General features: G+C 35.8%; 1 protein-coding gene across 2 annotated transcripts; it reads right to left on the bottom strand.

Moving 5' to 3' along the window:
* Positions 1-6030: 6030 nt before the first annotated feature.
* On the bottom strand, positions 6031-17147 carry LOC110785905 (N-terminal acetyltransferase B complex auxiliary subunit NAA25). Of its 2 annotated transcripts, XM_021990420.2 has the most exons (19): positions 16690-17147; positions 15768-15924; positions 15574-15692; positions 15410-15484; positions 14560-14653; positions 14353-14471; positions 13992-14062; positions 13484-13622; positions 12568-12743; positions 11651-11853; positions 11389-11519; positions 10035-10111; positions 9525-9599; positions 9201-9393; positions 8478-8597; positions 8259-8397; positions 7893-7930; positions 7554-7814; positions 6031-7243 (listed from the first exon to the last, which is right to left on the bottom strand). In XM_021990420.2, the coding sequence occupies exons 1-19, from the start codon at positions 16846-16848 to the stop codon at positions 6545-6547; spliced, it is 3045 nt and encodes a 1014-aa protein (XP_021846112.1). In that variant the 5' UTR covers positions 16849-17147; the 3' UTR covers positions 6031-6544. The 2 variants fall into 2 exon arrangements, with proteins under 2 accessions (XP_021846112.1, XP_021846113.1); XM_021990421.2 differs by lacking the exons at positions 15768-15924; positions 16690-17147 and having other exon boundaries at positions 15410-15480.
* Positions 17148-27692: the final 10545 nt, after the last annotated feature.

Raw genomic sequence — 27692 nt, 5'->3', positions numbered from 1 at the left:
TTATAATCCACGATATTATTCTTAGACAAACGCGCGTACATATCCACGAAATTATTCATACATAAAACCATACAAATGGATGAAATATTCTTACATAAACATACAAAACCAGAAATTATTCTTGCATGGACATTCAAACCCACAAAATTACTCTAAGATTAATTAATAATCCAAAACAACTCTTGAATGAAGATACAAATCCATGCATTCAGAGTATTCTAAAATTAACGTATATTGAAGTAATTTGAACATAAATTGAAACAAAGACATAAATTATTCTTAAACGCGTCTGTTTTTCGTGTTGATGTTAGGAGCGTAGATATAGTGTGTGTTGAGCCTTATTTCTATTTATCTATGTGTCACCATGACCATCGGGGGCCTAGACAGGAAATAAAAAATACAACTCAAGATTCTTTGAACCACACCGTGTTCGTGACCATCAGGTGAGAATTTTTTGTGGTAGTACACAATGCCTTTATATTAACAAGTAAATCGTCTTGTGTTCATGTATGAGTAGGAAATACTTTCATTTGCTATAGTTATACTAGAAGGAATCTCTCTTCCTAGTCCTATCCCTTAGTATTGATTACATTGTTTGTGCAACTAGTGACAAGTTGTGCAAACAACGGTTGCTTATTTGAAGTAAAGTGTACTAGTAGTTGCATGTTTGTAGCTAGTATAAAAAATTCTTGATCCCCGAGAGTTCGATGCTAGGTTATGAACAATCTAATTTACATGCGGAAAAACCATAAATAGCTAGAATCCAAATTAATTGTCACATAATCAATTATCTTAATTTAGTATACATACTATGTGACGCGTGCCTTCCCTAGCTGCTCCCGAACCGAACAAGAACAAGTATAGAGCTCCAAATTAAATGCCGCCCCTCCGTAGATAGTCCACAACACATTCGGATCCGCCTTAGGTCCAACCAGCTAGGATATCGTCTAAGATATTATGCACTCGGGAACTCACAATAAGTGATAGGCAATAATATTGAATTTATTGAATTAAAGTTGTGATGTTATTTTATGATCATGAATCTTAAGGCTCGGAGCAAGAGCGGGTGTTTACTTTAGAATGAGCACTCTTGCCTATTAGCGACAAGAGCGAGGGTCGGGGGTCGATCGGGGCCCTTGTTTTCGCACAGCAGGCACAAGCGGGACCGACGATGAAATTTTATCTGTTTTGCGGGAGACTTTGTTGGGTCTTAGAAAGCTTAAAAACATGCGACAGCACAATATCTATAAAGGCTAGCAACAACGCAAGTGATTAAGCAAAGGCAACTTCTGATGAGAGGTATTGGTTCATACCCCTCATAGAGGTTTATTTTGAATTAGCTAAAACTTGCCAGTGAACATTGGGACTACAGTAACATAATAATTCTCTCTTAAGCCTAGAAAACTATTTGAAATATCCTAGAAAGCAATAGAAAAGAGAAATACAAGTAAAGGAAGGTTGGATTCTAACATCCTCCCCCGCTTAAGATGTCGACGCCCTCGTCGACTTACAAGAGTTACAATAGATAAAAGAAAAATCTCTTATTCTAAATTCTGCAGTCTCTTTCGCTCCGTTGGTTGATGGCGGTTGCTGGAGTCTTCTTGAATATTGTTGTGTCTTGGTTGGTTGGTGGGTTCTTGTGGGAGTCTTGATGAGTGTTTCTTTCTGGAGTTGGTTCTTCTTGTGAATCCAAGTCTTCCTTGCTTCTGGTTTCTTGCTCGGAGATGTTGGGCTTGAGCTTGTATCTTGATTCTTGTGTTTCTAGCGAGGGGGTATCTGAGATGTCGCCTTTCTGAGTGGCTCCATCACTCGCATTGCCGAAAGGTATCGTACCTTCACTTTTTTTTGTGGGAGTACATGTACTTCGAACCAGACAAGTTTGTCCACCTGCTACAAGCAAAGAATTTAAGTGAGGCATTACAACTGCTTTGCTGGTGCGGAGGAACTCTAATCCAAGTACAAGTTTGAAGTCGTCCATGTTGACGGTAGTGAAGTTCATTTTTCCTTCCCAGTCTCCCAACTTTGTTTCCACCTATTCTGCCACATCAAGGATTGTCTTGGCTTTAGAGTTGACGGATTTCATGCTATCGCCTCCTCTCTTGAGTACCAACCCCAATCTTCGGGCTTCTGTTTCGGTCACAAAGTTGTGAGAGGCGCCGGTGTCGACCATGGCTCGAGCATTCCTCCCATTCACCACGAGGTCTACATACATCATGTTCGTGGATCCCTCTCTTGTCTTCAGGGCCTCTCTCCCCATAACATACATCATGTAGACGGAGCTCATTCTGCGGGGTTCATCGTCCTCACTGCATGCTTCTTATTCTTTCTCTTTTGGGGCTTCCTCCACGGACATGGCCGACAACTTCCTTTGTAGGTTGTCGATCTCCCCTTTGTTCTTTCACTCCCACCATTTTTGTGGGCCTCGACATAGCAAACAGTTAAGTAAACTAATGTTTCCTGAGGGCGTGCTGATCTTGGATTCCTTTGTGGATAGGGAAGGTGATGACCATGGTTTCTGCGAGTCTCCTCCTCCGTTTCCTTTCTTGAATCCCCCGACTGAGCTGGACAACACCCTTGAGTCACTTCTCGCACTCTTGGGTGAGCTTGGAGTCGGGCCCTCCAAACTTGTAGGCGTCCCCCTTGGTTCTTCTTCCGAGCGATGGTCCTTCCCTGCAATGTAGTCCATTAGTCGCTCTGCATCAGTCATGGCGGCCGAGAGGGTGTCAACCTTCGACCTCAAGACTTCACGTTGCGCCCATTATTTTAACCCGTGAACAAAGTTGAACAACCGATCCTTCTCATTCATGTCTCGGATGTCCAACATGCAGGTCGAGTATTCCTTCACATAGTCGCGTATGGAGCCCTTGTGGCGGATCTCCTGTAGCTCCATTCTTGCAACAAGCTCGGTGTTTTCAAGGTAGAACTGATCTTTGAGGTCCTTCTTGAACTCTTCCCGGGTGTCTTTCTTTACTTTCCCCTCTTCGATATATTTGTGCGCCACCACAGCTTCCCGTCATCCGAAAAATGCATGGTCGCGGTATCCACCTTTAGATTGTCATTCAGCTGACAAATTCTGAAATACTACTCCATGTCGAATAGGAAGTTATCAACTTCCTTCGAGTCTCTAGCACCACTGTAGTCTCGAGGCTTCAGAGGTTTGATCTTCATCGCACTACCTCCACTCGAGTCAATCCGCGCAGCGCACATCAGGGGCTTGCCCTTTGACAAAACTCAGCTGCTCATGCAATCCTTCTCTTTCTTGCATGAGCTCGTCGACCGCATTCTGGAGTCGCTCTGTTTCTTTGGCTTGGCCAATCACAATTTCCTCGAGTCGGGTCCAGTTCTCTAACTTGCCCTCTAGCCAGGATAGTCTTTCTTCGATTGATTCCATCTCAGATTGCTTGCTCGGGTCTCTCGGTGCCTAGGTTTGAACCTTGGATCTGATACCAACTGTCACGGTCCGAGTGTTTTGATACCGGATCTTGCGGCGCGCTCTTGCCTATGGGGCGGCAAGGGTGCAAGCCTTGTGTGGAAAGTGAATCTCAAGGCTCGGAGCACGAGCGGGTGTTTACTTTAGAATGAGCACTCTTGCCTATTGGCGACAAGAGCAAGGGTCGGGGGTCGATCGGGGCACTTGTGTGCGCACAACAGGCACAAGCGGGACCGTTGACGAGAATGTATATGTTTTGCGGTAGACTTTGTTGGGTCTTGGAAAGCTTAAAAACATGCGACAGCACAATATCTATAAAGGCTAGCAACAATGCAAGTGATTAAGAAAATGTAACTTCTGATGAGAGGTATTGGTTCATACCCCTCATAGAGGTTTATTTTGAATTAGCTAAAACTTGCCAGTGAACACTGGAATTACAGTAACATAATATTTCAATTCTCTCTAAAACCTAGAAAAGTATTAGAAAGATCCTAGAAAGCAATAGAAAAGAGAAATACAAGTAAAGGAATTTTGGATTCTAACACACTGGCTTTAAGCTTACCAGCACTGATGGGAACACCCAAGTATCTGAAAGTTAGCTCTCCAAACTAGAAACCAGTGATTGCCCCAATAGCTTCCTTAGATGTTGTACTGATACCACAGCAGTACATGGAGGATTTGTTGGCATTAACCTTCAAACCTGTAGTGTTAGAGAAGAGATGGAACCCTTCTAGCATTAGTTGAACTACCTCTGGATCACCTTTACAGAACATCAGTAGGTCATCAGCGAAACAAAGATGGTTAAGGGACAGCAGTTTGCATCTTGAGTGAAATTTGAAAAGAGGATGTTCTCCTACAGTTGTCATAGCCCTTGAAAAATACTTCATGCATAGAGTAAAGAGCAGTTGTGAGAGGGGGTCACCCTGTCTTAAACCTCTAGTTAGTTGATGAATAAATTAGTTAAATATAAAGAAGTATCAATTTTACTAAAAGGTAAAGAAATCATATAATTTTATTAACTAAGACTTGAAGTTGATCATAACTAAAATCTAAATTTCCACAACCTTGCGCACATCTTATTAATTGCACTTGAATTACACAACTATTAATCTTATGTGAGCAAAAAATTATCTTTATGTATTAAGATTACTTGAATATACATGATTTTACATCACATTTTAATAATGTAAACATTATTTTTACGATTTAGTAGGATCTTACGATCCTACGATCCCGATTCTATCGATCGGATCCTATCCCCTTGCATTGATCCAAGGTAAGATCCTGATCCTAACAGCCTTTATTATAATCTCAAAATTGAAATTGATTTAAAAATACATGTCAAAATCCCATGCCAATTGAATACAATTAATGTTTAGTATAAGTAAGCGTTTCCATTTTATTTTTTTGTGAGTAGCTAGCATGTATCTGTTTCATGTTGGTCAATAGTTATGATTTCAGGTAGAGTTGGTGGAATTTGACACGACACGAGCTGAACACGAAAAAAGCAAGTTAGTGTCAAAGGTTTACGGCTCATTTAAATAAATGAATCAATACAACACGACAAGTTTAATCAAATGGGTCGGGTTAGTTGAGATTCTTAACACAACTGACACGACTTGACTTTCTTAGAAAAAATAACAACCAGTAACTTTATGTATTTAGTGATGAACCTTTATCAAATACGACAACACGATACGAACCCAACACGAAAAAAAGGAGTTAGTGTTAAGAGATTTCGCCATGATTAGTTAACAAGTCAACACTACACAACAAGACACATTTATTAAACGAGTTGGGTCACCATTGACGTTTTCCAACTTCTTAAATCAAATCTCAAAATTTTCATAAAAGGGTTTTCGCTCTTCAAATTCCCTCTACAATTCTGTAACCAATACCACCATCTTCATGATGCGGAGAGCGAAAAGGGAAGGGAAGGGAAGGAACAAGAAACTGGCGCGTTTTATGCACCGATTTTTTGAAAAGCTTGTGTAAACTCTATAGTATGACGCCTCATACATTGCGATTAGACCTGTCAAAAATCGACCCGACCCGAAAACCGATCCGAACCCGACCCGAAAATACTGGGTCCTGAACAAGATTTTGTGACCCGTAACCCGATTTTATCCGAACCCGAGCAACCCGAAAAGTAATGGGTCAAAACCCGACCGAACCCGTTTTGGACCCGACCGATTGAAAATCATTGTATTTATACTAAAAAATGAGATTATGAGAAAATTTAAGCATAATAAGCACGTTATTTTTACTATTGTTGTGTGTAATATGATTTTATTTATACTTATACGTCATTTTATAGTTGAATTTGACTAAATATAAACTTGTGTAGGAAAATTTGTTAATTTCTGCTAATACTTTGTATATTTATCACCTAAATTAATGAAAATATAATGCGCGTTTTAAAATCTCTCAACCCGTTGGGTCGACCCGAACCCGAAAGTTCTGGGTCTTGAACAAGCATTTGTAAACCCGAACCCGAAAATGACCGACCCGATTCAACCCGAACCCGAAAATAATTTTTTACAACCCGACCCAACCGACCCGTTTGACGGGTATAATTGCGATACAACATTATAAACGTCTTCACTAAACTAAGTCAACATCAATAACCCCATGTATAATCTATCCATTAATAGCAACTCTGTCTAACCTTTCTCATCAGTAACCTCATAATACAAAAAAAAACATTATCGACAAAGCACATCTCCAAAAAAAAAAAAATTAACTATTCCACCAAATGCTAAAACTATGATTCAAAAAAATATATCGACAAAGCTCATCTCCAAAAAAGCAAGTTACAAGCCTCTCTATCTTTTTTTCTCCCACGGTCAGTAAGCACTGAAGATGGAAATGTTTCCTATGGTTATTAAATGTACATGATTCAAGCTCGAAATTCCCCATTGAGAAACATACCAGTTAGAGAGGGAAACTGGTATCAGGAAGGGAGAAAAAACACGGCACCTAGATCATGTAGTAATAAAATAATGAAGGCAAGAGGCTCAATGTGCCAAGGTGACATGTAAAATTGCAAACCAGTCAAAAATAATCACCCAACACAACCAACTGTTGACAGCGAGTTAACACAGTACTGGCACCTTATATTTGTTGCTTTATGGCCTCCAACACCTTTAGCTTGGAGTTGCATATTTGTAGGAAATTCGACATCATTTTATGTTGGCCTTTGAATGTTTTCCTGGCAATATCTGTAGGACTCCAGGAATTTATTCCTTTGAAGATTCTGTCACCTAGTTCTCCTTCATCTGCAGTAGATATTAAATCTTTAAGAGCCTGGTAAACTTTTCCAGGACCCTCATTTGAGTCACTCACGAGGAAGGAGAGCAAATGGTCCACTGCTTCATCGTCTGTTTTATTCACCTCTTTTTTCAACCATTCCACTACCACTTCTATAATGCTATACAGGGACAAAACAGAATCACGGATTGACTGAGATAACACGGAAGTCGAGCTATCGGCAGGTCCACCACTTTTCTTTTTCTTCTTGCCACAAGGAAGAGATGAACGGATAAAATACTGGAGAACTAAACAATGCCAAGCCATAGGTTCTCCAATCAATTGCACCAAAACTGACAGATCCCTGGCCCCTCCTGGAGAACAACCCTGGGGACCTATTATTCGGACCTTACTTTCTATAGACTTTTGTAGCAAAGAATTTACTACATGCCAAAGAGATATACTCTCTTCACCCATTGGAAGCACAGTTTCATGGGAACTCAAGCTCCATGCATTTAAAAACACAGCAAAATTCACCCATTCGATCAAGTCTGTGCCCAAAGCCTGTCAAATGCCAACACATGAAAATATAAAACAAAAACAGTAAAACTCCCTATACGGTTTTTTCACAATAAAATAAATTTCTACTTGTTTTTTCACAATAAAAACAATAAAATATATTTCTACTTGTTTTTTCACAATACGGTTTGGGAAATATAAATGTTAAAAGATAGGTGGGGGCATAGCATGTCATATTAGAAATATATTAAAAATGAATAAGTGTGCCACTTGGCTTTCTTAGCGAAAGTGAGAGTGTCAGAACCAGCCAGCGTCGGATAATAAACAAGAAAGGACAGGAATACAATATACACACCTCCAAAGGTCTTTGACCCTCTGCAACATCAAGCAAAACTTTCACAGCCTCGTCAAGGGAACAGCCAAGGATCTTCACATAGCGTTCCAGCAAAGATTTCATCTCCAAAGAGAAGATAGAGCCACACTCAGACCCATTAGCTTCTATGTTCTCCTTAATAGAAGCTGATACACACTGCGTAGACAAATAGACCATTCGAGGAAGAAGAGATCTCTTCTCAAGCTTCTCTCGTACATTTGTTTCCCATTCTTTCCTATGATCCTGCATACAGTTCAGTGGACCATAATCAGTATGAATAGTCAAAGTAAAATATCATTATGAGCAGCAATAAAACTATACCAAGTTATCCGTTGGATGATCGAGTTCTTCAAACGGGTCTGTAATAAATAAATAAATAACACAGATTAATTATTTAATTAAATAACTTTCCCCCTCTCAAAAAACACAATCATACAAAGGAAAGCGATGATAGCAATACAAGAAAAGAAGAGAGAAGAACTAAATCATGAGAAACTTAAAAAGAGCCGAGAAGAACTATTTCTTGATGCTGAAAAGTTGGAGAAAAAAAACGCTCTACATCAACAATAATCAATGTTACCAGGGAACCAGATTTTTGCTTTGCAACTTGCATGAAAACTAAAAAGGGTGTCGACGAAAAGGGGAAGAAAAAAAAATACTGCTGACCACAGAGCATGCTGCACTCACCTAAAAGGTAGTTCTTTTTTGGAGTTGGAGTCCACCAAGGCCTTAACTGCAATTCTTCATTGAATGTTAACGAGTCACACAAAGTACCACTTGCAAGTTCAAGAGCTTGTGTTCCACATTTCAAGCATTCAAAAACACCCTGTGAAGCATACATGTCAATGACACTTGCAAAAGAAACATCAGTGTGTAGCTAAGGGCATGTGTTGCAATAAATATTACCTCTTCCTCCTCAATGTTGTCAGCTTTCTCTTTCAGCCTTAGAATAGATGATTCAAGTCGTGCAATCACATATTGGTTAGAGTGCTGCAATCTCTCTTTGAACTGCACAAACTCAATAACCTGAAATATGAAAAGAAAAAGCAATACTGCTTAGTCCATAAATAAAGTCTAAGTGTCTAAACCCAATAAGATTTTCTAAAGTCTGGATCTCTAGAGTCTAGAGTCTAGACCTACTTTGTAAAATCAGGAAATACTTACACCAAAGCAACCATAGGATTCTACTATACATTCCTATTTCAACAACAGATATTGAGTTTAACAACAGAAACTACCACACGTATGCAAACAGACAAAAGGTGAAAGAGAGCAAGATGGATGTGGGGAAGTCAGGGAAAATGAGAAGAAAAAAACTAGCAAGAATGATCGTAGGCATCTAAGATTGAATAGAACTGAATCTAGAATGTTTTTTTTTAAAGGAACTGAATCTAGAACACATGCCAAAATTAATTAGAAAGGCCCAATCTATTTGCTAAATTGCAACGTAATTTAGCAGCCGAAACAATAATCAAAATTTGACACTTGAAATAGCACACGCACATGCACACAAAATCATCCCCAACTCATCCACCAACAAATAAGGAGGGTGATAGTGTGAGACAGAGGCAGCATTAACCAAATGACATGACTGAAGCAAACTTAAAATAATCTAAAAACAGAACTTACTTTCGAATAATTACGATGTCGATAAGCAAGAAACGTAAGGTCTGCTGATTCCCTAAGATGGTCATCCATGAATTTCAGGTAATCTTTCAAAAGATCATTTAAATCTTCCCAAAGAGGAGATAACAACATCTGTGGCAGGATTTGGTGTGTAAACGACTCTAACAGGATATTTTTCACATCAAGAGAACGATACCTGCAATTTAATCACATCATAATTTAAAATAACACAAGATACCTTTAAATCTTTTATTATCATAGAGTACGTTTAGCCCTATCGATTCACTCCTTAAAAAAAAGGGATTTCGGCACTGATAAAATACTAACCATTCATAGGCTACAGGAAGCGCACCCAAGTGAGAATACAAATGCAGCAATATTATCTTGTACTGTGATACAGATCTGTACAATAAAACAAGAAATCAACGTCACCTCCACATTCAACCAAATAGGCAGCAGATGAAAATCGGGCTGGTTCAGCCTAATCTAGCCAAGGATAGAATCCATAGACATCAAACTTGTAAATATTTTTTAAAATATACCGAGATCAACAGTCTAAAAGAAAAAAAAGTACAACCACATCTATGAAGCGAAGGGACTACTCGACCTCACAAAGAGTTTCCAGAAATAAGAAAATAAATACACATGTACAACGCAAGAAGTCTACACACCAAGAAATACAACCAACTTATACACTTGAAGCTTTGTATAATTCAGCATTAAAGATATGTAACAATATTCTAAGTACGTCCAAATAAAAGTAAGAGAAATCATGTCATTTCAAGAGAATTAAAAGAAATCGGAAAGAATAGAAAGCCTAGTCGACGGAGAACTGACCTTCTGATATTTAATCCTAGTTCCAGCATCATAACAGTCTCTAATAAGTACCCAGTACTTCCAGTTCGCCAATATAACTGAAAGCAGCAACAAAGAATTAGAAACAAATACATCAATTTGAATGGAGTAGGACAGCATGTGTAAATGATGAGGAGATCAACACTGGCTAGGAATAAGCGAAAGTAAACAACATAAATGAAAGTAAAATTGCCTAAAAATCACCCCCCCATGCATATACGTGGAATATAATCAAAACAGGGGGAAATCGTACTTCAAAGTAAAAAACAAAGATCTTTTGTGCATATGAATAGATCTATTATAGATTTGTAGGTTCCCAAATAACCAAAGAACATCATACTGCAAAGTTTCAGTTTTAGAAAGAAGGAAAGGAATATTTTAAAAGATATAATAAGGAGCAGGGGAGCGGGGGGGGGGGGGGGGGGGGGGGGGGGGGGGGTGATGAGGAGGGGGAGAAAGGGAACAAGGCTCTCAGTCACATCATTTTCTTCCCATACGACCTGCCACAGGGAACACCTTACGAGGCCACTAGCTCTGTACCTCAAACTCTCAAAGTGATTGTTGCTCGTTGGAGAAAAACCCTCATCAGTTGTGGAAGTGAAGAGGGTGGTGATGAGGAGGGGGAGAAAGGGAGGTGAAGAATGGTGGGAGAAGCAAGGGCGCAAAGTAGCCACATAAGAGGTTGTCCGTAGCTGATGAACCTCACCAAAGGATTCTCCAATCACTGAGAGTCTGAGACGACATCTCAAGAGGGCAGGCGAGTTGCGGGGAGTAGTATTGGGGATATTTCTTTATTTTTTACCTTTCAAAAAGAGAAATTTCCTTATTACACTTCTGAATTTCCAGCTGAACATTCAACAAGCATAATTCCAGTTACAAACACATCAATAGTTTGAATTATGAGACCAGAATTTCCCTAGTTTACAACTCTTCCATATACGCCTACATGGAGAACATTTTGCAATTTTATAGCCGAATTCCCAATGAAAAGATTATTTCAGCATGAACAGTGTTACCAACGTTGGCCCCAGCCCCCCCCCCCCCAAGCGAATTGTGTATAGATATGCGGGTATTGTTACGGTGGAACACTTTTCGCCTAATATAACATAAATAGGAACAGAATTGTGTTCCACGTATCAACGCACACTGTGAATTGTGTAACAGTGGCAGACACTGGGTATGAAAACAAAAGTAGTAAAAAAAAAAACTATTATCATATTTGCTAAAGCACATTCAACTAATATAATACCATCCCCCCCCCCCCCCTCCAACCCAAAAAAAGAAAAAACAGGAAGTAAAATCTCAAAGTAAATTAAGCAGGGGGGTACAGACTTACTTGAACCAATATATTGGAAGCCATGTAAAGAAGATCTTCACCATGCATACTCTCTTGTGGATCCAAGTCCTTTGACAGAGGAAGGTTTTCACGATACATATTTATCATCTTTACTGCCAAACTTTCAAGTTCTGGAACAAATTGGAAATAGTCAGTACTCATTGAGTTTAAAGTTGTTTGTGAGTTGTACGACAAACAAGCACAGAAATGAAGACTTAAGCTGCCCAATTCAAATGACGAATCGGCAAACAAGAAGATATACCAGCATCATGGAGCTTGTATGTGATGCCAATTTGAAATTGCATCTTCTGGAGACTGATTGCCTGACCCAGAGATTTTGTTGGTCCGATTGACATGGAGCCAGAGCTCTCCTTCATCTTTTCCAGCAAGTTTATTTTCTCATCAGGAGTTAAGATGTCCAAAAATACTTCAACATCAGAGCAGAAACACGCTAGATAACCAAATCTGCATTCATAACCATCAAGCTCAAACAATATACTAGCTGTAATTTCCAAAACGTATAGCACTAGCAAAAAACAGACAAGTTACAGTAAGTTATCAAAACAGAGTAAAAAGGAGTTATGACTTGTGACACAGCACATAGCCACTTGGAGCAACTGGAGGCAGAGTCACTACAGAGATACCAGTCAAACAGCTGCAATAACTGGGAGCAAAATACCAATATACCATATCCCTTAAAACCAGAATAAGCATATCTACAAAACATGCAAAATGTTTTCTATAGTAAGGGATTAAGGGAAGAGAATAAAAGCTCGAACCCTAAGTTGCACAAAATTTTAAAATTCCCTGTTTTCAAAATTCTAAGAAACATAGCAGAAAATATTCTTATGGTAGGTGGCCTCCACCTTAAAAAAAATCCCTCTCCAGATACCTAAAATCAAAATTGCTTACTGCCAATCTCTAATACAAAAAAATCTTTTGTTTTTTCCAGAAGTTAAGTTCTAGTGAAAATATTCCAGAATACTTGTAGAGAACACCATATCAATTTCTATTCAGCATGAGCTCAACCTGCATCTGTGAAGTCAGACATCTTGGCAGACCTGGAGGCTCGCCTAGATAAAAGTTTATCTTCTATGATTATAAACAGATTTAACAACTCCAGTTACTAAAGTTCAAGTGAAATCCTCAAAGTAACAGTATAATAATATGAATACACACCTGGAAAAGTATTGCACTAAGGCATCCATAAGTCTCTCCTTATCACCAACGCCATGTAAAAGTTTCCTCCTCTCAATCTCAAGATAAGCAAGAGACGGCCCCCTCTTAGAATCACCACTAGCTTCTGTCTCTAATTTTCTTACAAAAGCTGATGCATCTTGGATATGAGAATTGAACTGCAAAAATCAAGGTCATGCACATCAAATCAAATAAAGACTAATCCCAAATAGGAAATATTTCTTAAACTTCCTCCGTTCAAAAATCGTTGCAACATTTTGACTTTCACGTTTGCCAACGAATAACTTTGACCATCAATACTTAAAATTATGTATCGGTAAAAATTTTAATAACTTGATACATTTAACTATAAATTGAGAAAAACCAACATTTTACAAAATAATATTTGTTTTTATTTATTAGTAAAATATTGTGGTCAAATTAAGAGTAGTGAATAGTGTTAATGGTCAAAATGGTACAACTGTTTAGAAACGGAGGTAGTATTACTAACTTGAGAGTGAATAAATACATCACTGGAAAGTTCTTCTAAACGTTACTCTCTCCGTCCCATAATACACTTACACACTTGCCATTTTGGTGTGTCGCAAATCGAACTTCGCACTTTTTTCTTTCTCTCAATTCCACCAATATTTTTATTTCTTTTCCCGACACTTTCTTTCACTTTTTAACTCTCTCTATCCACTTTCAGCTTTTTATTCTACAATTAACAACTATTCTGAATCTACATGCCGAGCTAATGTCAAGATACTTGTGGGACAAAGGAAGAACTAATTTCCATAAGGCATAAGTACAAAAAAGGGAACATTTGAATATTCTTCTAATCATAAGGGGTATCCAATCGTTGAAAGCCAAACAAAGAAATCACAAGAATGATGGTAGTCTAGCGCAGCATACGCACCAAATCATCAGTTATACGAGGAATCTTATCCAAAGATTCTGGCAGACACCTTTGTGCTCTAGTTGCGTCATTGCACCAACTTTGATCATCCTCCAACAAACAACCTAGATAATGTAGGAAACACTCCCAGTCATCGGGACTGCCAGGACAAAATAAGCAGCCATATTAAATGGTGAAAGAGAGATATTAATAACCAAAAGCGGGAAAATAGATTCTAAGAAGTGCCAGGTAGATCCAAAACAACTTGTTCAGCTAAAAGAAATGTCCAATAAGCCAAAAGGACCACATAATAGCACAATGTTAAGTTAAAGCATAAGTAAAAATATGTCAAGCCTCAGCCCTAGGGAGTAGGGACCTCAACCCTATAAGAAGTTTAATGTCCTCCACAAAGGCTAATAAAGGAGAAGTGAAAGCCAGCACGTAAGACAACTCTAGTTAGCTGAACTTCACATTCTACTGAGCAGTGACAATATAACAATGACAACTACAAAAGGTTCCACATCCATACCACATTTCTAGGATTTTCTGGAATGTAATGGCGGCGGCGGCATTGTCACCTGACTGAGCAAGAAGTCTACCCTGCCAGCTTAAGTAAAACAGTACAAGTTAGTAAGAAATAGAATTCAATAAAATCATAAGACCTTTAATGTCTATTCCAACAAAGATTCAATCTAGGAGATAAAAATTTGCATTTTATGAATCAGACAACTAAGAATTACTAGTTTACTACACAGAAACATTGCCAGTCGTACTTTCAAAGATCTCCATTTCATAAACACCAAGGATTCTATGCAGCCTTAATAAACAAAATAGCTATAATGCACAAGAGAAAAAGAAAAAAGAAAAAAAAAAAAAGCTTCAGAAAATACCTGCAAACGGAGCCGGTCAACCTCGATCAGAATCAGGGATCCTAATTTTCCAGACAGGACCTCTAATGCATCCCCATACTTGGCTTGCTGTTCCAGCACAGAAATGTATACGATAAGAGCTGCACGGTATGTAAAACATTCAGTGCAAAGACCAAACAAACTACAGCATATTTCATTCAGACATAAGAAAAGGTATCCCATACAGACCTTCTGGTTCATGCAAACTATGAGAAGCAATGTGTTTTTTAAGTAAGCCTTCAGCTAAGCCTAACAGCTTCTCTCCTCCTTGGCCACAACTAACCTGCCAAAGAGCCAGGAAAACAAATGTGATTAGCTGAAAAACACAAATTTCATAGTCATTTATTTGCCGGCTTTGCATCAAAGTAAATAAGCTTAGACATAAACTGCAGCAACCTCAACAAAAGCCCCATAAATCAAAGAAATCCTACATATTTTTTTTTTACTCTGTTCAGGAAGATATATGGTAATGACTGGAATAATAAAAGCCTAAGAAAAACAATCTTTTACATGCAAGAAGTTCTTCAAATAGACAGTGTGCCTTATGGCACTACCACTCCTCGTCCAAGAGCCCCAGACATCACATTTCCAATAAAAGTAAGGCAGAAGAGAGCCCAGGCAAAGATAATTGGAAGGTCACTAAAAGTACAGGAGAAATTAAGTGAATTAACCTCCAATAATGCAGGTCATAGTAATCTTGCAAACAAATTTACCAAGCTCTGATTACACTATAATTTGACCCAAAAAAGAGCACATGTGCAAGCACATTTATATTAGTAACCCGGAAAAGGCAAAAATGCCTCATCTAACGGAATGCACAAGCTCAAAGCACTCAGCATGATGATGGTAAATAACACTTGTTATGGTGAACAATGCTAAGCCATTAGGCAAAACAAATGACAGTGCCTCTCCCTTATGCTTTATCCCCATTTATAATTCAAAACTAGCATTTCAGGTAAGCAAATCAGCACAATCATCAACCAGACCAGAAACAGAAATGATATATAAAATCGTCAAGAAAGCATCAAAGTGTAAGAACCTGCAACTGTATGCTACATACTGCCCAGAGCAAGAACCTCTCTTCACCGACAAGCTTGTACATTTTAATAGCTGTCTGGCAGAAAATAAAGAAACAGTTAAGCAAAAGAATCACATATCCCAAGGGGAAAAGATGAAAACAAGAAGTCCATGGAAAACGTCGACCTGTTGCTGCTTCACATATGCATATTCACGAACATAACAATTGAATAGTCCCATCATTAACTCTAAATTATTTGGAATTCTGCCACAGGCATAATCGTACAGGCTAGTAGCCAAATCCACTGTTCCAATAAGAGAAGACGAGTCAGATAACACGACTATAAGATTTAGTAATAAGCATCAACACCCACACTTACAGCGGTCAAGTCTTTGAAAGACAATTTGCAACGTGCTAAGGGTAAGATCGTCCATCAACAAGGTCACATTTTTGTGCAACAATTCCTTAGCTTCCAAACAAATAGATGATGCTTCTTCAGGTTTCCCCATTCTTTCCAAGATAAGAGCCTTTAGTGCCTGCAAATATTTCAAGACATTTCTTCAATTGGTTTGCAGATCACAAGAAAGATGAATTCTGAAAGATACAGATATCTTTGTGGTGTTTTTAATCTGTGTTGTTGAGGTGTAAGTATCTTATGCGAGCAACATTAACTTCAGAATAAAGTAAAAGAATTATGCAATATGAATACACAACAAAAACAATCCACATACATTTGATCAGATTTTTTAAATGCATGCTTCAAAGTTTGATGAGACTTTTGATGAGATTTTTGAAATGCATGCTTCAAAGTTTCAATTAGCTTAAGAAATTCAACGTGAAACTGAAGTAATGCAGGTATATATACTAAAATCAAACAATTGAACATTTTCTTTATAAAAAGAAATTTCATAATTGTACAATTAGACTCCTACCCCATCAATGAACTATTGAATCAAATACAATGCATTTATCTAGGAAAAATATTACGGAATGCATCAATGTTTTTAGCTCCAAATTCAAGCACCAATGTTTTTTATTCCATGAAACTAGCATACAAGTCAAGTTTCTTCATAAAATAATAACAGAGACATGAAAATCACTGACGAAACCAAAGTCTTGATTCAAGATTCCGTGGACACACTACAATTTGAGCCCGGGGATTAAATTAGTGACATCAAATAAAATACAATTCACTGACACATTCAAGAAATTCAATCCACAAAAACAATCTCATTCAATTAACATATAAAACCCTAAAAACAGTGAAAAAGTTTAATCAAATATCAGAGAAAGAAGCTGACCATGGCATAAGGAAGATTGGGGTACTTAGTGAGAAGAGACGAAGCGAGTTTCAGTGCATTTTTGTACTGCCGGGAATCAATCGCATCCCATATAGGTCGGACTTTTCGCTCCGGCATACCGCCGGCGTAACCAAACTTTCCGGCGAGTGCACTCGACATCGTAGAATAGTTTTGTACTTTTTCTGATTACCGGTTATCGATTGAGATGTGTGATTGATGCAGCTCTTGAAATGAGCAGAGGGGTGAGATTGTGTGAACAAAATAGGAAGAAATCAGGGGATTGAAAATGCCGGCTCGTTTTGAAAAATGGTTGAGAGTCTGAAAACTGAAAAAGGGGGAAAAATAACCTAATTGTGGGTGAATGGTGATATGACTGATAGTGCAAATTTGGATAGTCTGTTGGTGTGATGTGTTACCCTTCTTGGGTATTGGGTTTTCGGCGGGGGTGGTGTCTCCAGTCCCTGCTAAAGGCAAATGAAAAAGTTCTCTTACTAGTCTCTCACGTACAACGAGATTCGAACTCCAAATCCTCATTACCATCTTAACCAACAACTAATTATGGTTTATCTCTTCCTATTAATTTATAAATGAATGTTAACATGAAATCTAAAACAACTAAATTTTTATGTATCATTTATTTTCTATTGATTATTTTAGAAAAATAATAATAATTAAAGAATTAGGACAACCATAAATAAACATGATGTCATAAGTCTCATAAGTATCACTCTTTTTTTAGGATTTACAAAAATTAGGGTTTTCTAGGGCGGAAATAGCCAATTTTCTTCAGAAATTTGGTTATTTTCGCCCCTTCTCTTTCAATTTTGTTGTGTTTTTGCGTTAGATCTCAATAAAACTACATAGTTTCAATGTAGTAATTAAGTACCCCTATGGTGGGTTTGATGGTTTCAGTGTAGTAAGTACCCGGTACTCCTATGGTGGGTTTGTTTTTAGTTAAGTTTTGTGTGTTTAGTTTAATTCAGGTTGTTTCTTTGGTAAAGATTTATGCGAGATCGAAAAGGATGTCAATCTTTCGACTACAATCAGACGAATCAGACGGAAATCATATTTGTCACGGCTACAACAGATCTATAGACCCCCTCGTCGATGAAGGCTGTAAATCACAGCGATATAAAAGAGGGTATACAGAATGTTTGATATACTATGATCGTAGCTATGGTGAAAGGAAGTTTTTATTTGATTCGATTGTTATGTATTGTTAGATTTAAAAATTTATGTAGATGTCGTATGACTTTTTATCAATGAATTAATTTGTTTATCAAAAAAAAAGTCTCATAAGTATCAACTACATAAATGTTTTGCATGGTTGAATATATCTAGTTTGATGTTTATTAATTTGAATCACTTAGTTCCACTAGAAAACAAATTATACAAATTGTAAGATGATGTAATTGGAAAAAAAAAAAATCATTTCTCATGATAAACGACGTAGTGTGTTTGTGTAGTTGGCGAACTGGATATATGAATGCTTTTCACTTTATAGTATACATATATTTTAGGAAAATTTGGTAATATTAATCCAACCTTTGGCCGATTTTCTTTTATTAATCCCACCTACGACATATTTTTTAATAATCCCACCTTTACTACCCGACGACTTTTATTGGGCTTAAGTGGCCGGTAATCGGTGACAAAGTCAACGAGATGGTGATGAATTGATGATGATGACTGAATATATCGAGAGAGAGTACTGCCATGTAGAGAAATAATGCCGCTTACAACAGTTTTATGACCTGTTGGGCCCAATAAAAGTTGTTGGGTAATAAAGGTGGGATTATTAAAAAATATGTCGTAGGTGGGCTTAATAAAAGAAAATCGGTCAAAGGTTGGATTAATATTACCAAATTTTCCTATATTTTATCAAATATTGAGCTCAAGAAAAATCTAAAACTTTTAACTATTCGGTGTAGCAATCGGGGCATCGTCGGGGCCACACACTAGTTGAATAGTAATCAGATTGAAAAATCTCCACATAACATGATCTATTTATTTAAACATGGTGGGGTATGTTTACTCGTTCAATCGAACCTTTGGCTTGTTTGGTAAATAGCGGTTTGATGAGCTTATAGAGGATTTGGAACTGTTTGAGGTTTGACCACGTTAAACCAATAATTCATGTGTTTGGTTGGAAGCGGTTTCAGTTAACAGATTGGACTTGAAACACTAATTTTGAAAAAGCACCATATAGTTACATTTTCAATTAGTTTTTAAGATCTGAAACAAGGAAAAACAACTTCTCCCTAAGGGTAGGGATTTCAGCTTTGAGGTATTCCTCTATGGCTCAATCCAATTTATCAAACCTTCTCCGTGTGAACAAATAATTCTCTTTACTTGACCAAAAAAAGAGGAAAGTTCTCTATCCTCGTCCATAATAAGATCACAAATATACATTCATGTCTCTATTTGAGAAATCCAATATTCAACAAAATAATTTCATATCAAAAATGTGCTCCTGGATTGAAGATAATTTTTGAATTGTGAAAGATCTAATTGGGCTTCACCACTTCTTGGTCTGGAGTAAGACTATTATCTTTGATTTGAATTGTGAAATTCCATTGATTTTTTTGTTTACGAAGATGGTGATGGCAGAGGGTGCGCGTGAGAAGGTTTGGGTTTTTGTAGGTAAGGAAGATGATGATAGGTGGGTAGAATGAGGGGATCACTAGTTCTTTCTCCTTTTTTGTATATAACTTTAAATTCATTGAATAAAAACAATTAAATCTTTTAAAACTTCTGTCAAATAAAAGAAATCTAAAACAGATAAACTCGTATAGTAGGAGTATTATCTTCGATATTAAATTTGACTTTACTTGTTTAATGACTTTTAATATTCACTTTAAAAAAAAATCAATGGTAGTTCCAAATGATAATTATAAATTTTGTAAATCTAAATTACAAATTTTCCCCATTAATGAAAAGTACCCAAAAATAAATTAACAGATGTCCTCATTAGTCATTTTACACATCAAACAGTTATTATAAATAAGCTATTTACTAAACACATTACTACCATCGGCTAATAGAATTATCTATTCAAATCAATTATACAAAACAATTAGTCAAACAAGTTAATACTATCCGCTACAGCTAATTGCTGATTGTCAAACATGTCATTTGCATTGAATTCACTTAATTAGTTTTGGCATGCTTGATCAGTAAAAAAAATAAATTATTGGCCCACATTCTAAAGGTTTAAAACATCCTTAACAATGAACTTTTTAATTGTCAATTGTCAAAAAAAAAAAATGGTCTTAACAATCAACTAATAAAAGTTCTTTGAATAAATGTTCGCACAAACGTTCTTAAAAATGAGACAATTGGATGAATGTCGTTTATCAACTTCACCAACCAATCTACAATTATCAAGTGGACGGGGGGAATCAAGATTATTATTTTTTAAAATTCAACTCAAAAATATAGAATATTAAAATATTTATCTATTAACACTAGCGGTGTCAACGCTCAAGACTTCCATATTAATTTTTTTTTTATTATTATTTTTTATTTTTTATTTTTCAGATTCTTGTTAAGACCCTCCCAGACTTAACAATTTTTTCACTTCACCCTCGTACTCAGAGTTCAAGCTAGTGGAATATCTAGATTAGTTCCCAAAACCTTCGATTTATTCATACCAAATGCTCCAAAAAATGAAGCAGTTACGAATGTCAGTTGGGCATTTCCTTGCGTTTAGCTGAATTCAATCGTTGTTTTTGTTTTCTTGTTTTTTGAGTCAGATATGTAATCTCTCAAGTTTTGTTTACAAAGCATCGATTTCAAATAAAATTTTAAAAAATAAAAATAAATAATGAGATAGAATTTGCTCTTAATTGTCTAAAATAACGTCTTGATATTCCAAGACTTTTTGTCGGACTAGCACTATTTTTTCTCTCATGATATATGTTTGGCAAATATTTATTTTATGTGGAATAGGAAAAAAGCAAGAAAAATATAAATGAACTTTAATATTTAAGTTGATTAAACAATATGGTAAATTGTTCATGATCGAAAATGATGTGGAAGGGAGGGATGGACAATTTATTTTACTTTACTAGTAATGATGCTTTTAAATTATCATCAACTATATTAATTATTGCCCTCAAAAAAAAAAAAACTATATTAATTATTGGTTGTTTTTATGCAGGTTGAATTGTATCAATTTTGTGTTAGCAATCTCAACACTAATTTGACTCGCTTATTAAATGTGTGATATGTTAACCGTTTAATAATCATATTGTAAGCCCTTTACGCTAGCCCGCTTTTTCGTGTTCAACTCTTGGCGTGTTGTCATGTGCGGTCAAGAAATATACTTTTACAAAAATAATACTCGGTATAACTAAAAGACAATGATTTTACAACGTGTACTCAATTACCCCATGTACCAAGTACCTGGTGGGTAAAGGGTAAACAAACTAGGAATCAAAAAAAATATCAGTTGGTTCAAATTTTGTGGACGGAACCTGTCACAATAGTGTCGATTTTCAAATCTAGACACGACAGTTCCTTTCAATTTCCAAATTATGAATTGAGTTTTCAATTTAAAAAAACTTGGATCAATTCTAATTGTAGGCTTAGTGTCTGTCGAGCTGGTAACACGTTAGCATAAGTCATGCGATATGACCTTACACGACTACTGGACTTGACATAAAAAGATATGAAAATATAAGGGTTAAGGTTTTATACCAATTTAAGTAAGTAGTTTACCTGAAACGACACATTAATTGGGCTGGATTTGGTTAGAGTTAATAAATCAAACCCGACATGCATGCTTTGTTAGCCACTATAGATATTTTTTCATTGCACATATATTGGACCAATTGCCACAATAGAAGGTGGGTGAAATTTTTGTCAAACGCAAATGCTAACTTATACCACGACCATGGACAGATCTTGCCATTTTTTAGAGAGTCATTCAGTCATTCAAAATTTTCAATGGCAATCATGCAATCATCTAACTTTTCATCGCATGAATTACATATCATAGCACTTATAGAGTAAATTATTTTTATGTGACAAGGCCTGTACAATAATTTTGATGATAGCTAAGGCTTTTATTGAACTTGTTCTTTTTCGAACTTACATTTATTGAACTTATATCTTAACTTGTCTTAACGTATTTAATCAAAAAACTTATTTTCTTTATAATTAAGTTATTTGTTTATGGAACTCAGAGTCAACTACGCAACAGCCGCTTCTCCCCTCTTTCCCTCTTTTCTCTCTCTTTTTAGGGTTTATAAAAATTAGGGTTTTCTAGGGCGGAAATAGCCAATTTTCTTCGGAAATTTGGTTATTTCCGCCCCTTCTCTTTCAATTCTGTTGTGTTTTTGCGTTGGATTTCAATAAAACTACATAGTTTCAGTGTAGTAAGTACCCCTATGGTGGGTTTGATTATATTGTTTCAGTGTAGTAAGTTTCGTGTGTTTAGTTTAGTTCAGGTTGTTTCTTTGGTAAAAAATTATGCGGGATCGAAGAGGATGTCAATCTTTCGACTACAATCAGACGAATCAGAAGGAAATCATATTTTTCACGGCTACAACAGATCTATAGACCCCCTCGTCAATGAAGGCTGTAAATCACAGCGATATAAAAGAGGGTATACAGAATGTTTGATATACTACGATCGTAGCTATGGTGAAAGGAAGTTTTTATTTGATTTGATTGTTTTGTATTTGTTAGATTTAAATCTTTATGTAGATGTCGTATGAATTTTTATCAATGAATTAATTTGTTTGTCAAAAAAAAAATATTTGTTTATGGAGTTGCCTAAAAACCATATCGTGTCTGAACTTATTTATCTACCTCAAATATGAACTCATCTATTTGACTTTTTGTTTGGAATAAGTCATGATAAGTTGAACATCACCAGCGGGGATGTTCGTTTGAGACATTTTAGTATGATTTTATATTGATTTAGTTGAGATTTTCCCCGTAAAAGCACATAGATATAGAACTAGCCTCAATATATTGCACCATGTAGTGTAACCGGTTGTGCAAAAGTGTTTATTCGGAGGAAGCAATTACTAACAAACGAATTAAAACAAGAAAATTATACATTCCTAGTTAATGGCCCGTTCGTGACCACTATCGATTTTTAGTTTTTCATCTTATTATTTTTAACGTTATGCTCCGTATGATTCAGGTAAATTATGAACTTCAAAGTGGTTACTCCGTATCTTGCAATATTGATTGATTTTTTTAATCTTTTAAAAAAGTTTTTTTTTTTTGTCATATAACACCTTCAAAGGCAGTTCTTAAAATTTAACACCTTACTTAATTTTTTAAAAAAATTATATTTAAGCACCTTGGGGAAAAAAAAAATCGACACCACTTAACATTTTTCGTTAGGAAAAACGTTGGTGGGCCCCTAACCAACGACTACTTACGTTTCCTCTTCCATCTCTTCGATCTTCTCATCCTCCACCATTAATTCCACTCTTCTCAGTTACAATTTCTCAAAAAAAATTGCCTTCAAAACTATGTCATTGAAATAGGGGATTACATTTCATCAACTTGCATTTAATCAAGGGGGTGAAAAAGAATAATTGTCATGCTTGAATACGTTTCTGATACATCCCCGCTATATCACTTGTTGGACCTATTTCCTAACCAATGCTTACTGCTATTATATGTCACATGATGTTCTATGATGTTCAGCTGCATTGTTAGGGCCGACTAAAGGGAGGTCCAGGCGGACCTACAACACCGAGCCACAAAATTTTGGGGCCTCAAAAAGAAATTATGTTGGTTAAATCCCCAAGAACAAATATTATATATTTAACAACTTCTTTGTTATACATTATGTAATATGTGTCCCAGTTGGTAAGGACTCATTAGTATGGGAGTCAAGACTAGGGTTTGGTTCTTCACCTCCCCCTTTTTTATTTGCTTTTACCATGTCCATCAAACCTATACATCAATTTTCTCAAACCATCACACATAAAACGTTAAACCATATTATTAATACTCTATATTTTGTATAAATAAAACAAGATTAATATAATAATAATGTGTTTTCCATTAAATAAGTACCCCGTAAAAATTTATAGGGTCCCAATATATGTATTTTAGCACAAGGCCTCCAAATTTCCGGAGACGACCCTGTGGGTTGTCTGTGCTCTTCTGTTGTTCATTGTAGCAACATAATAACAACACCGACAACATAATAACAGCAGTAGCAACGACATAATAGCAACAACAATAGAATAAACAACAATAGCAACAACATTACATCAACAGCAACATAATATACAACAACAACAACAACAACAACAAAATTACCGCAGCAACAACAGAATATACAACAATAGGAACAAAACATGAAACACCAACAACAAGGAGATCAAACACATGCAATAACAATTAAGCAAATTGGAACTAAATTAATAGCAGATCAAAGAATCTAGCAAAGAACTTTTTGACCCCTCTTTGACCCCCTTTGATTGATTGGAAGTTGATTGATTCGTTTCACCCCACTAATATATTGATTGCAAGTGGAAGAAATGTAATCCCCTCTTTTACTATCAAAAATTTGAAGGCAGATTTTGAGATAAATTGTAACGGGAAAGAGTGGAATTAATGATGGGGGATATGAAAATCAAAGAGGAAACATAAGTAGTCATTGCCTGGGGACCACCAATGTTTTTCCTAACAGAAAACACTAATTAAGTGGTGTCTATTTCGAATATTTTTAAGGTGTTTAAATATAATACAATTGACTAAAATGTTAAACTAAAAAAGTTGTCTTTTAAAGGGTTAAATGACAAAAAGTTCTTTAAAAAACATAAAACTGAAACTAAGTAGGATAATAGTCGCATCCACGGTAAATACAAAATACGGGGTACGAGAATACTCCCTCCGTCCCAAAATTATAGTCCTGTATTTCAAATCGGGTGTCCCAAAATTATAGTCATGTTTCTATTTTTGGCTATTAAGATCCCCCACTTTCTCATGTACTATATTAATTAAAAAATGGATTGAAAACACAACAAAACAAAAACAAGTACTCATTCCGTTTCTTTTTGTTTTTTACGTTTGGCCTTCTGCACGTTTATTAACGACTAATTAATACAAACCTTTGTATAAGACGGTCTTTCCTGTGAGACCACCTTATACTGGGTTCTGTTCGCGGGTCAAATACAACCCATTTGCTCGCGGGTCGCAAATATCCGGATCTTATTAAAACAATGTTTTTCTGTTCTTTCTCCTCATTTTCATTTTCAAATCACACTCTTCACATTTAAGAGAGAGAAAGTGAAGGTTCTTCATCTTTTCGCGCCGATCCTTCTTCTTCCAAATTACGCGTCGCTTCTGGTCGTTTTTTGGTTCAATTCTGCTATTTGTTCTTCTGAAATCGGCTCAAGCTCCATTATTGTTCTTCGTCTCTTCGATTTTGTAAGTGTTTCCTTCAATTTAACTTTCAATTTTTGTTGTTTTTAGATTTTCCTCTTTATTTCTAGTTTAATTTAGTCTGTATACTCGTTTTATTTTGCTTTTAATCTACATTTTGGTATGCAAGTATATTGTTAGGGTTTGTGTTCATTTTAGGGTTTTATTGTGATTTTTAGGTTTTACTTTAATGTCGTTGCGTTTTTATGCATTTTTTGTTCTTCATTTTTGCTATTTTTCATCGATTGTATGATTCTTCTTCATTTTCCGTTTATGTTAGGGTTTTTGTCGATTTTTATAGATTTTCCTCTATTCGTTGTGTTTTTCTGAGTTTTGTGCTTATGTTTTGCGATTCTTCTTCTACAACTGCGTGATTGTTCTTTTTTTTGTGCTATTATTGTTAGAACTTCATTTTCGTACTTTTTATTTGAATTTCAGGTTGTCAGATTCATTATTTTTATGTGTTTTTCTTTTGGAAATGCTTGAAAGTGCTTTTTTCCATTTATTCTTTGCTATGCTTTTGAATTTTTGTTGTTTTAGTTTAGAATTTTGGTTATTTAGTTATGATATCAGTAGTTTTAGTTTTTTTTTTTAATAACCACAATAAAGAATATCTTAACAACATGCATGTTTCAGTTATGTATTTTAACATGTTAGTTACATATTTTAATCTATTAGTTAACTATTCAACTCAAATAGTTATGTGTTTTCACAAATTAGTTATAACCAATTAGTTATCTATACAGACGAATTAGTTACGTATTTTACCATAGTAGTTACACATTTACATACATTAGTTAACTATACACACTAAATAATTATGTGTTTTCTAGTTTTCCAGTGATTTGTTTTTTGAATTTTGATTTGTTGTTCTAGTTATTTACATTTACTTTGTTCTGTAATCCCTCTCATTGTTTAACTTGACATATTTATGAACAATGCAATTTTTTTTGACTTACCTCGTGTATTTTTTTCAGTTATCAAAATGGCCAGAACAAAAAATGCAGCGAAGACATCTGAGGATGATCCTCATGTTAAGAATGCAGAGCCTGATTTAGGGAAACAGACACAAGAAGTTGTTGCTGATTTAGGGCATGAGGCTGTTTCGTCCAGAAGAGGGACGAAGAAAACACAAAAAGTGAAGTTGGAGTATGTAGAGCCTGATGGTAACACAATTGAGTTGGATAGGTATAAATTCTCTTTTTATTTATTGACTGAGACCTATTAGTTATACATTTAATTTAATTAGTCATTGATTGAAACCTATTAGTTCAGCAGTAAATTCAACTAGCTAAACTTTCATTTGAATTTTTTAAGTTGTGAAACCAATTAGTTAAGATTTGACATCAATTAGTGTCATTGTACAAGTAATTAGTTAAACATCCAATGTATTTAGTTATGGACTGAAACTAATTAGTGTACTTTTCATATTAATTTAGTCATATCTCATATGTTCCAATTATTACATTATTTATTCTTTGTTTTAAGTTCTTTTGTTCTTTTCTAGGGATTTTATACCCATCTGTAGACCAGAAGCTCTCATTACTTTGCTATCTATAATCAAGGAGAAAGACAATCAAGTCAAGGCCATAACTGAAATTGGATTTGGTGGCCTGCTGTCTATTCGTCTTCCTGAAATTAACAAGAAGCTTATTTCCTGGATTCTTGAGAACTTTAACAGTGTTGGTCATATGCTGCGGTTCGGGGAAGGCCGAAAATATTGTGTGCAGCTATATGATTATGATGTGTACGACGTGTTTAGGCTGCCCTTGGTAAAAGGTGTTGATGTTGAAGAAACACCCAGGAAAAGGGTCGAGGGAGATGCAACGTTTGAAATGATCCAGAGGTGGTTTAGAAAATATAACAAAAAAGACAATGTGCAATCTCCTGCTTTGTCTGAGGGGGAGAGTTATCTTGCAAATACTGAAGAGTACGGAGATGAATTCAAGCGTGCGTTTGTGATTTACGCTTTAGGTAATCAATTGACTAATTACTTTAACTAGTTAATATTTTGATTTAATTGTCTATTTAATTCATTGCTGTAATTAACTATTTATTCTACCTTAACTAATTGCTTGAAATGCTTCAGTAATTCCTTCTACACTTTAACTAGTTTCTTTTAATACTTAACTACTTATATTCTCAGTGAAATTTATTTTTGAAAAATCTTCACTATTTTTTTTTCACATCTTAACTAATTGTAATTAAAGTTTAACTAATTATTTTATCTTTTTAACTAAATGCTTGAAATGCTTCACTAATTCCTTCTTTTAACTAAGTGAATTGATTGTTCAACTACTTATTGTCTCAGTGTTACTAATTGAACTGCATGCTTAACTAATTTATTTATTTGCTTCACTGATTTGTTTTTGTGATGAACTAATTGGTTTGGCAGGTGTTTTTTTGGCTCCCACGTCTAACCGTTTGGTAGACATTAAGCTTCTCAAGGCAGTAGAGGACGTTTCAAAAATTGTGAAACAAAATTGGTGCATGTACGTGCTTGACCATTTGGGGTTGGCTGTAGGTAGGTGGAATATAAAAATTAGTAATAATAGAGTTGGTAGTTGTTTACAATTTTTGGAGATTATATATCTACAAAG

Source organism: Spinacia oleracea, chromosome 6 (genome assembly GCF_020520425.1).
Source record: "Spinacia oleracea cultivar Varoflay chromosome 6, BTI_SOV_V1, whole genome shotgun sequence".
Lineage (NCBI taxonomy): Eukaryota > Viridiplantae > Streptophyta > Magnoliopsida > Caryophyllales > Amaranthaceae > Spinacia > Spinacia oleracea.
Note: the sequence above shows the minus strand (reverse complement) of the source record. Positions and strands in the feature narration are given on the sequence as shown.

Excerpts from the sequence above, each read along its gene's own strand:
- LOC110785905 (XM_021990420.2), bottom strand. The coding sequence starts at position 16,848 with ATGTCGAGTGCACTCGCCGGAAAGTTTGGTTACGCCGGCGGTATGCCG. Across the intron at positions 12,744-13,483 it reads CTCGTATAACTGATGATTTG|TTCAATTCTCATATCCAAGA; the intron begins GTGCGTATGCTG and ends TGATTTTTGCAG. Across the intron at positions 7,815-7,892 it reads ATCATCCAACGGATAACTTG|GATCATAGGAAAGAATGGGA; the intron begins GTATAGTTTTAT and ends AACTGTATGCAG.